The 11,358-nt window shown below is 40.7% G+C and overlaps 1 protein-coding gene across 1 annotated transcript; it reads left to right on the top strand.

The window, feature by feature from the left end:
- Positions 1-1,304: 1,304 nt before the first annotated feature.
- On the top strand, positions 1,305-7,001 carry twf2 (twinfilin actin binding protein 2). The gene is made up of 9 exons (XM_085457012.1): positions 1,305-1,638; positions 3,857-4,035; positions 4,616-4,711; positions 4,799-4,903; positions 5,042-5,056; positions 5,241-5,366; positions 5,456-5,606; positions 5,870-5,991; positions 6,384-7,001. Exons 1-9 carry the CDS (start codon positions 1,542-1,544, stop codon positions 6,549-6,551), a joined length of 1,059 nt encoding a protein of 352 aa, XP_085313138.1. The 5' UTR covers positions 1,305-1,541; the 3' UTR covers positions 6,552-7,001.
- The last annotated feature ends 4,357 nt before the right edge of the window (positions 7,002-11,358 follow it).

Below are 11,358 nucleotides of genomic sequence, written 5' to 3' on the forward strand. Positions count from 1 at the left end.
TTATAATCATGGAGGCAGCTATCATAAGATGTGGTCACAAAGGGGTTGACATTGTGTAGCAGCAATACTTAATCGGGCTGTGGTGGAGGGGCACTACCAGGAGCCTTAAGCACCAGGAAACATTTTGTAGTCTTTACACAGATGGCTGTAGGCCATCTGCTTCAAGGTTTGAAGGTGATGTGTTCAGACATGCTCTTCTGCATACCTTGGTTGTATTGAGTTACTGTTGGCCGTCCTGCCAGCTGAAATCATTCTGGTCCTTCACCTCAAGTATCTATGAGGCCTATTGTCGTTTTTGTTTGTTTTGTATTAGAGATGGCTGTGTGGGAAAACCAGCCTGTCTGCCACCACCAACAACAAAACTACAATCAGTCTCTTAAAATCACGTTTCTTATGCATTCTGATGCTCACTGTAATCTGCATCAGGTCGTCCTCACCAAGTCTATGTGCCTAAATGCATTGACTGGCTCATTAGAAAGTTTTGTAAATGATCATTTGAGCAGGTGTACCAGTCATGGCTGGATGAGTGTATTAAGATATATATTTACAAAAGTATGACTTTAAACTCAATTAACGAGGGTTTTCTTTGGCGTGTTTGTCCAGAAGGACAGTTCAAATAGACACAAGGAAAATTAGTTGAATTTGATCGTTTTCAATCACAATATATTTTATGAGGTGTTTTATGATGTTTGCACACCGTACTGACAGAATTTGAGCTAGTGCGGGGCTGGGTTTTTATTTTTGTTTCAACTTTGAATTGAGATTGACTTTCAGGTGTAACGTGATGTAGCACAAACAGCTGGAGATATTTTTAGCCTCGACTTGTCAGATTTAAAATATGTTTCTCAGACTAGGAGAGTGCTGTTGGCGTGACCAGGTATTTAGAGCTACAAAAACATCTTTCACAATCTGAGACATTAATGGGCAGTTTTTCACACCGTAACTCAAATTGTTTATAATATTTTGTTGTTTTTGTGTTAAATTCTACTAATAGGTATAGCATTGGTATGGTTCAGTCCCACATGTGTTAATGGTAAAACAACAGCATCCTACACAGTCCTGCGTTGTGACCGATAATTTGCCCGCAGCAGTAAATATTTACCTTTTTCTTTGTAAAGATAACTTCTTCAGTCATTCAGAAGTTGGTAATCAGGTCTGGAGGTCATGCTCTCTTGCTCCACTGCTTGGTCTTGGTGTGTGGTGGGCTGTTCACAGGCCGTAGCTACTCAGTGGGAGCTAAATTTAGGAGAGGTGATCAGGTTCTCTCTCTCTCTGTGCACATGATACTGTCCTAGTTACTTGAGCAATGTCCCTTCTCATACTGTCGCACACTTTCAACAAACCCAGACGCACAGTGATCCTCTTCTTCAGGAGCTCTGTCCTCGTACTCATCGATCAAGCGAAGGACGCGTACACGCCGGACTTTGGTTGGACTTGAATAATTTCGGCCTGGCCCTGTGGAGCTTTCACTTCTGTCTCCTGCTTCTGTGTCTTCATCCTACAGCCAGCCCCTGGCGGGAGAAAAACACAGCTGACCCGCCATGTTTCTTGCACTTGTGGTGACACCAGAGTTGAGGCAGTTCTTGGCCAGGGCAAGAGGTGGAACAGTGCGCCTCATCAAGGTGCGCATCCAAGACGGTGAGTGACCAAGGACAGTGTAGAATGGAGATGCCGAAAATAAAAACCTCAAGAGGACCGACATTTTATCATTTTAAACCAAGCATCGTGTTTGTTTTTGTGTCTCTTTGAACACACCAAAACTCTTCTTCTGTCTCCTTTGAAACTGAGCTACAGACGCAACTAAGATTTCTTCTTCTTTCATAAACAAATTGTTAGTTCTATTTAATGTTTAAAAATGTAAATCGCAGTATTCTGAAGCCTGAGGTGATGCTTTTAGCTGCTCTGGTTTGTCTGAAAACCAGCTAAACTGAGATGAAGCACAGGATGATTTTAGTTGGAGAAAGTCATGGAAAGAAAAATGTAAGCAGTTGATCATTTGTCTTATTGCTAGAGGGCTAGATCATTGACGTCTGTTTGTGACCACTAATCATAAGTTATCTCCCTGATCGTCTATGAACAGCTACACTTTGTTTCCTGTAAAGGACTCCCTTTTTTTTTTCTTAGAGGCCAGGAGGGTCGACGAGCCTGAAAACATTTGAGCAGGACTTTTAGAATTACCCTGAAATCGGCAGTAAATGTGTTCCTAACAACCTTCTGGGTTTTTCATAGCTGATGATGGTTTCTCAGATCTTCAAGTCATCTGTGGATGAAAGCAAAAAACAAAGTTGGGAATTGCAACACTCCGTGTCTGACGTCTAGGAAAAGCAGACTGTTGGCAGCTGTTGTGTGACAGCAGTCACTCAGCGTGTCAGCTGAGCAGCTTGTGGAAACAGTCAGTTTGGCAATAGGTGTCCGGGTGGCTGATTATGGAGGCCGACAGAAATGTTCATGATGTGTTTACGCCTTGTTTTTGGTATCTGATCAATGCCACGCTGTAATTTGATTCAAGGTGAATGCATTCTGGGCCTTTTTTTTCAGGGGGGGGGGGGCTATCTTTGTGGACTGTGCCTATCACGTTGAATATTTGGAAGGACACAGATGGACAGACTCAGCAGAAGGGCGTCAGGCCTGTTTTACTTCCCGACTAAAGCGTTTGGATGACTCCGTGTGCTATTTTGGAGTGACGTGACACGGTTGCACACTGCTGCAGTAACCATGTCACCGGTCTCCTCTCGTGTTTGTTCCAATGTCAAAAAGAGAAACACGATCATTCAAGCTGATTTCATCACTGCTGCCTCAGGAGGGCACACGGTCGTGTCCTCTGTAGTAGTGGTGGAGTCTAACCAGTGACTAGAAAAGACGAGGCCCTCCACCTACGAGTGGATAGTTTAAATGCAGTTTTATACTAATATGGATCTGGGGAGATGGGAGAGACTGGCTGATGGAAAATATGTGCGTGCAGAGCTGGAATGCTTTACAGCTCAGAATAGCAGCATGCCCCCAGAGACAGTCAGGAAATCCCCCTGCACCCCTGAGAAACATCAGACTTTGGGTTAATGTGTGCGTTTCAGAGTGTTTGTCACTGCTACGGACAGATTTAACCCGCTATCGTTGTGTCAGTCAGAAATGAAGCCAGAGATATTTTTAGCACGCCGTTGCTCTTCTCGTTCTTTCTCCATAGCAGTTGGGGCTCTCAGAATCACAATAGTCATGTGGCTTTATATAGGATGAAGTTATTTAGTCCGCATTATTCCCACATCCAAGTTTTGTATCGGAAATTGCTGCTTTTCTGTAATATGACCATTCTAACCATCTTAGGAAGGAAATAATGAGCGTGTTTCTCACGGTTTTCTCTTTCTGATGATAGTGGATGGCTTCAGAGAGCACATTTCTGAAATTTTACAGACCAAACCATTAATCTTTTCAGTTTAAGTTCTGTCTTTCTTCACATGCTTTAGTTGTTTATAAAAAAAAAAAAAAAAGCGCTCTAGCTCTTTGAAAATGAGAGAGACGTGATTGGAAATGTAAGAAGCTATTCATCTCTAAGAAATTTTATAGCAATTGTTACACAGACCTGAAAATGAGTTGTGTTTCAGAAATGTTGGAAAGTAGCGAAAGAGTACACATTTGGTCAGATGTAACGTTTCTCATGTACTATAAATAGAGAGGCACCTTCTGCTGTAGCATGCTGCTGAATAATTAGCCAGCAACAAGTGAGGTCAACTTCACCCTCTTGCTTTATAATCACAAACAAGAATCCTTCGTGTAAATTTACTGTGAGTGTGGACTACAGCGTCTGAATGTGCTGTGTGAAGGCCGTGCTGAGGTATGTGATGAGTAGTGGTCGGATTTTCAGAGCAGCTGGTGCTGGGGGCCTACAGAGAGCCAGAGAAGAGCTGGGACCAGGATTATGATCGCTTTCTGCTTCCTCTCCTCGATGACCAGGAGCCCTGCTACATCCTGTACCGCCTAGACTCCCAGAATGCACTGGGCTACGAGTGGGTCTTTATTTCGTGGTCTCCAGACCAGTCTCCAGTAAGAAATACCAGTTTTCATTATTCTGTGCCAAAAAAATAAGCCACATGAACACAGAGTTGCTGAGCTTTTATGAGAGGATGTATTGCTCCGGGTAGAGGGTAGTGACAGACTGAAGCAGAGGTCACAACATCCTTTTAACTTAAATTTTGATATTGATCCGATACCATGCATCAATTCTATCATGCTAGTATCAATACCAGCACTGGTATCAATACTGTTGATATTTGGATCTATTCCGCCACCTCTAAAAATGAACCCCAATGACCTGAATAATTCCATATAGACATTTGAAGCATACTATTAGGCCTTTATTAAACATGAAACACAGCTAAGTTTAATAAAGTGAAACACAATTTTAAAAAACTTTATTTACAAAAAAAGATGCCTAATTTGTGAAAGGCTATCTCAGTGCTAGGAGATCCTAGCAATAAATGAATAGATCCTCATCTCCATTAAACTAACTCTGCACTGTCTGTGATCATTCTTGCTTATTTATGTGGGCCCACCACTTTAACATAAACTCCACACTTTCAGATTTTAAAGCTGGCACATTCATTTCCCTCTCTGACGGCTGCAGGTGAAACAAAAGATGTTATATGCTGCCACGCGGGCCACAGTGAAGAAGGAGTTTGGCGGTGGCCACATCAAATACGAGCTATTTGGCACAACCGAAGTGAGGACCAGCTAAATTTATACCTCTCCGATGACATGTTTTGGCAGCTTCCTGTAAAAGACTTGCTTGTTGTGCTTTCAACACTAGGAGGACATCTGCTTGCTGGGCTACCAGCACCACGTGTCATCCTGCTCAGCTCCTGCCCCGCTCACATTAGCTGAGCAGGAGCTCCAGAGGATCAAAATTACAGAGGTAAAAGGTCAACAAGCTTTCAGGCGTACTGTCGTTATTGCAACACAGCTTTGCATGTGAGCTGCTTCTTCTGAAACATGAGCTACAGACTGGTTGTTTCATACATTGAACTTATAACTGTTGTGGTTGTCTTTTCAGGGCCGGGTTAAACAGGTATGTGGATGAACTCTGCTGTAATACTGAATGAATGTGATCCAGTGGTCATACCAACTTATCCTTTTTGCAAAAGTCCTGCAGCCACAGAAAGTGTTGTTATTGAACATATTGAACACTTTGAGAATTTTGTTTTCCAGAAGCTTGAAAACACAGATGCCCCTCTGCTTGCTGCCCTCTGCAGGTGACGACAGAGATCAGCGTTGAGAGTAAGCACCAGACTCTTCAGGGCCTCGCGTTTCCCTTACAGGATGCAGCCAAAAGAGCCCTACAGCAGCTCGCCCAAAAACGCATCAACTACGTGCAGCTGGTGAGCCAACTTTAGCTCATATTTCAGAGTTCCTTAAAAACTAATATGAGGAGTGGTCTTTTAGCGTGCATTTGTTCGCTGTGTTTCAGAGGCTGGATGTAGAGAAGGAGACAATTGAGCTGGTCCACTCTAACCCGACAGAAACTCGAGATTTGCCCTGCAGAGTTCCCAGAGACACTCCCAGATACCACTTCTTCCTTTACAAACACTCCCATGAAGGGGACTACCTGGAATCTGTCGGTATGATACTGATCCTTGCACTCTGATAATCCTCCTGCATTTTGTTTCTGTGGAAAGACAGCTGTACACTCACTGGCACTGACACCACATTTATTGTGGATATTTATTGAAAGCTTTTGATATTACGATTTAAAACAAAGCTACACTGTGTACAAAGACTGTGAGCAGTGCGACCAAATACCGATTCTATTTGTGGAGGCTATACACTTTAATGAATCTTAAATGTGTATTTATTAACTCTCATAATGTTTCCCTGTCTCCAGTGTTCATATATTCCATGCCAGGCTACAGCTGCAGCATTAAGGAGCGGATGCTCTACTCCAGCTGCAAGAGCAGACTATTAGAGGAAGTGGAGAAAGATTACCATTTGGAAATCGCTAAAAAGGTATAACAGATGGATAGATATGGGTCTGGTGGGTTGGTATATTAGATAACATTGTTTCATAATGGGTTGTAGCTACTGCTAAGATCATGTCATCGTGATCATTGTTTTTGAGTCTGGTGGTTTTAGATGCAGCGTGTTTACTTCATTTTAAATCTTACTGGTACACATACATGCAGGATTTAGGATTTATTCAGCTGAATTATCTCATAACTGTTAAAAAATAAAGTATACTGAAGCAGTAATTTTCTTTAAGATGACAAGACTTTACCACCTCTGGGGCCTCTGAAGTCCTGACTACAGTATTGATGGAATTTCTAAGACTTCAAGCTGAAATATCTTTAATGAACTTCTGAATACAGCCCGTTTTTGGGGGGTGGGGCTATTTTTTGCAGTTGGAGATCGACGATGGAGATGAACTGACGGCCGACTTTCTGTACGATGAGGTCCATCCTAAGCAGCACACCCACAAACAGGCTTTTGCTAAGCCCCGAGGCCCTGCAGGAAAAAGGGGACACAAGCGGCTTATTAAGGGGACAGAAGAGGCCGTGCAGGACAGCTAGTTCTGTCTGCAGATCCTGGACTTCCCCTCTCTTCCTCCAGACCCATTAACACCTCATTAGGACACAGTGATGCCTTTCCTCTACCGTCTGTGCATTGAAACAATTGTGATACACAGAAAATTTGTTTTTAGTGGAAATGTTCTGATGAATTATCTTGACTGTGCCTCTCTGGATCAGTTTACTACAGACAAAGAGCATTCAGAAAGATAGATAGTGATTTTATTTTTATTTTTAAAGCAAATCTGTTCTTGAATAATATGAAATAACTCTGCCGTTTACAATATGATACAAAAGGACTGAATTAGAAATGCATGGGGAAATGTTTCAGACGTCATCTTGCCTCCAGTACAAGTTTTGTATCAACCGTGTTTGTAAGAACAGTCATAATTAAAAAGAGAAAAAAAAAGTGACATGAAAAGAAATTCAAAATAAAATTTTGTTTATACTGTGCTATTGTTTACACTTCAGGGTATTTCCACTCAGCACTTTTCAGTGAAGAGAAGTCAAGCTCCGGCTTTTGAAAGACCTCACTGTGTCGCGTTAACTAGATAAAAATCAGTTCAGCCTGAGCGCTGGCCTGTGGATTCATACCATACAAATCTGCATCCAAGGCCCGCCGTGAACAGCTTCTTCATAATCCTCTTCCGCTGTGTCTTCCACACGATTCCACAAAACACAATGCTACTTTATCCCATTTACTACATTGTTTATATTGTTACATTGTTACTCCTGAGTGGAATGGCTATTCTAATATAGGTCAAGCTTTCTAGTAACAGAATTTACCCTAATGAGTAGATGTAGTGCCTTTGATCATACTTTCACTACTATGAGCATCAGCATGACTTACAAGCAAAGGGTGCTGCTGTTTAACAGGTGCGTGTGTGTAATGCTTATTTAGGGCAATCTTGCAAATAATTAACTACAGCTGAGGAAAATGTCATTAGTTTTTGTAGCAATAAAAAAACTTTGAGACTAAAGATACTTAAAGGAACGCTGACTTGCCGCACTCCAAACTGTTCACGCATTTTAGACAAATTCCCAAAAGCCAGCGTCGTGGTGTCGCAGGAGGAAAAAGTCCAGCAGACGTTAAGGTTCTTCAGCCTGGATTGAAGCAGTGGGCGGACTGACCGACCAACCTCTCACTGCCATCCAACTTACCTACACCAAAGCACTGCTAATGTCTTTTAAACATTGCATCAGCATAGTCATGGACATGATTTAGTTTTAATGAAGCCAGCCTTGTGTTTTCTCCAGTGTAACACATTATCATCACATTTATTTGGAGAAAGAAAGAAAAATCCACAAAAATAATGCCACAGCTTTGGTCAGTTAAATCTACTAAATCAAACAGTTAAAAAAAAAAGCAAACAATTTCTCTAGTCAGTGCCTGCCAGCAGTTCTTTTCAGGACTGTTTCTCTGAACAAATGTGGATGCTCAAGGTTTTTTTTTTCTCCCAACGCAGCACGGATGAATTTATGTTGCTGATTCCAGGCAAAGCTTTTCTCAGAATCCTTTTGAGCCTTCTTTTCTTCAGTTGAGCGCAGGACAACAGTTATTCATTGTTTCCGAGACATCTCTCAACTACTAAATCATTGCAAGTTCTGGGTATGCGGCGCGTTTTCTAGTGGTGGAAGTATAATCAAGTACATTTACTCAAACAATGGACTGCAGTACAAAGTTTAGGTATTTCAACTTTTAGCCCACCACATCCCAGAGGGGGAATACAGTGCTGTTATTTGATTGCACTTACGTGGCAGTCGTAGTTCTTTTAAAAATAAAGATTTTCACCAAAAAAACATGTAAAGAACTTGTGAAGTTTTATGTTTTTTGTGAAAAGATGTTTTACAATTAGAGCTGACAGGATTATGCGATGAATAAATCAGTCAATAACTGTGAAAATTTAAGAAATGAGGGAAGTTATCCGTTTTCTTTTCAGAATGCAAGACTAGACAATCATGTTTAATGGAACTGAATGTGGAAGAAAAAGGAGCTCAACTTTAACAAACTACACTGAAAAATCTGGCTTTTACACACCTGCATGAGTCATGTATGCTCCTGAGATCCTTCATCGTCATATGGAGGCATTAAATGCAGGCTTTTCGCACCTTACACTTCATTCTGCTCAATAAAGCCTTTTAAACTTAGTTAAATGGTGCTGACTTAATTACGAGGACATACTTTCAAAAATAATGATGCTTAGGTTTTTTTCTTTTTTTATAACCCAAATAGCTGGGATATATTGAAAATGCAAACCAAACCAGAGCTGGGGTTTCATGAGGATAGGATACTATAAAGGTCACTGGGATATTTTCCACATCAAGCACATTTCAGTGCTTGTGCATTGTGACAATGTGTGTAGTCAGATAACATTTTTATGGCCTGATATTACTTCATATTAAGGACCTGAGCTTTGCTCAAACAGGAAAATTATATTCCATACGCACATATGCGATTGGCTAGGGCGTTGGTTTTGGAGCTATTGCTGATAAGCATGTTTGTCCTGGAATGTGAAAATTTACAGCTGGATTTACAGCTGGAAATTTACAGCTGGAAATTCTTAAAATGAATACATTTGTGAACAGGTGGCAATGCAAATTTATGGCAATACTGCACAGCACAGAAAACGAGTACACAGAGCTGATTTATTAGGCAGTGTAGCCCTACTATCAGATGTATTGATGCTTACTGGCAGACTATTAATTTTATTGCAGTATAAAAAGGGTAATATATGACAAACGTGCCAAACAAAGGCTGGGGCATTAAGAAACACATGCATGTGTTTTGTCTTTATTTTTTAAAAAACATTGGAAAGAAAATAAGTAATTTCTGTTTAAAATAAACAAATAAAAGAGATTTTTAGTAGGCGTAGGTGCGGTGTTACAGAAGATGTGCAATAATATTCTCGGATAGGCCGAAACAACACGTGAACCCATCTGACTTCGAGAAGCTTGAAGATAAAGAGGACTGTAACTTTGAAATATTTTATTATCAACTTAGTGTAGTGCAACTGAAGAGAAGCATAAAAAGACGTATGAATCCCTTCTGCTTTTTCTTTTAGGACTTAATCCAAAAACAGGCAAACACATAAACTATGCGCACTAGTGTCTCGGCATTAATGAGCGCAAACGTGCAAGTAAATGGGGAAGTGCAATCCACAAATGCTGCCCTCAAGTCTACACTAAAGCGGATGTTGATGGTTAGAACATGATTTAGCAAGTATTTTGACAGCTGAAGTGTAATTTTAAGTTCTTTAAAGCTAAAACCACATTTTCTGTTTTTAGACTTTCAGATGTTTCTTTACTTGAGATTTCTTTTGTCTTCCACGGTAGTAACAGGAATTTTTGCACACACACAACCCCCTCCCCAACAACGGCATTTTAACACTGAAAAAAACAATTAATCCACGGATCAAGAAAATAACTGCACTCCACGTACACAGGAAGCTCGCGCGCGCGCGCGCACGCACGCACTCTCTCTCGCACACACACAGCCTTTCTCTTTATCTTCATGCTTCCGGCTTTCTAGAAACTTGTGCCGTGACTGCAGTGGCCTTTTCAAAAGCAACAACTATAAAATTACACTGCAATTAAAAAAGAAAAAAGAATCTCAATTAGAACATCTGCACTTCTTCATCTTGACATTTTCACTAAAACTGTTTGCCTGCTTCATAAAACCACACACACACACACACACACACACACACACACACACACACACACACACAGCTGTTCCCTCTTACATTTTAGCACCGTGTTATGACCTTCTCAAACCTGCTCACACAAACTTATGAAATTATCTGCTGCAATTTAAAAAAAAAAAAAGAGAGAGAGAAAAGCAACAGAAGGAATGACTGCTTTTCGAACGTCTGTCTAACAAACCTGCCTGTTTTTATCATGCAGAAGGGGATTGCTATAAATTACAGACCATTTATAAACAGGCGTTCAAACAAAGTGATTTATGAGGAATGTAATTTCTTTAAATCTAGTTTCTTGTGTCTGTGTGCTTTAATGAACTGCATGTGACTGCCTTAACCTGCCTGCTGCTGGTTTCTTTTTTACTATAGCAATGATTACATCTGTAGACTTTCTGTTTCCATGATACGTATGTAAAATATGATTGCAGTAGCATAAAAAAAATTATGCTACTGCAATCATATTTGAAAAATGTAGATGTGTTTTTTTGCCTAAGGCCTCAAAAGGTATTTGTTCAACCTCACCCAGCAGGGACAGATAAAGTCCACAGAACTTCTTAGAAAGAAGCTCATTTCAGGATTTCTGAGAAGACGCTATTCAGGATCAGCGCGCTCTCCTGGGTATGGTTATGATTATGACGCAGCATATTTCACATATTACTCTGCTTCCAAACTACCACATATGTCTGAGCGATGGCTCTTAGTATTATTGGAATAAATATTTTAAAAAGCCGGACAGGATATGCCACAGATTTTACAACAATACGCAAAAACCCAGCGTCAGAAATAATCCTTAACAGCCCTTATTTGGCCATATTCTCGTAAATGAAACAAGATATCAACACCTACATGCATTGGAGTGTAAGCTGCAGGCCGATGCAGGGATCTCTTAGATACATTCCCGGGAAAATAAATACCAGGAGAGATCAAATAAGCAGAAATGTAACTGCAAATGAACTATAGTTTAATCTAGGGCTGCATGTGTGCAAACAAGACACAAAAGAGCAATAAAAGTGAAGATTATCAGAAGTCACAAACTGAAGCACAATCAGCTTTTCTCTGTCTCTACGGCAGTCTACCCGGTTTATATATATATTTTAGTTTATTGTCACAAT

Source organism: Copadichromis virginalis, linkage group LG5, assembly GCF_057382275.1.
Source record: "Copadichromis virginalis isolate Kocher_CV1m ecotype Utaka linkage group LG5, C_Virginalis_male_GT1.1, whole genome shotgun sequence".
Taxonomy (NCBI): Eukaryota; Metazoa; Chordata; class Actinopteri; order Cichliformes; family Cichlidae; genus Copadichromis; species Copadichromis virginalis.

Coding starts and splice junctions, on each gene's coding strand:
- twf2 (XM_085457012.1), top strand. CDS start 1,542: ATGTTTCTTGCACTTGTGGTGACACCAGAGTTGAGGCAGTTCTTGGCC. Junction 5,367..5,455: donor GCATCAACTACGTGCAGCTG/GTGAGCCAACTT, acceptor GCTGTGTTTCAG/AGGCTGGATGTAGAGAAGGA. Junction 5,607..5,869: donor GGACTACCTGGAATCTGTCG/GTATGATACTGA, acceptor CCCTGTCTCCAG/TGTTCATATATTCCATGCCA.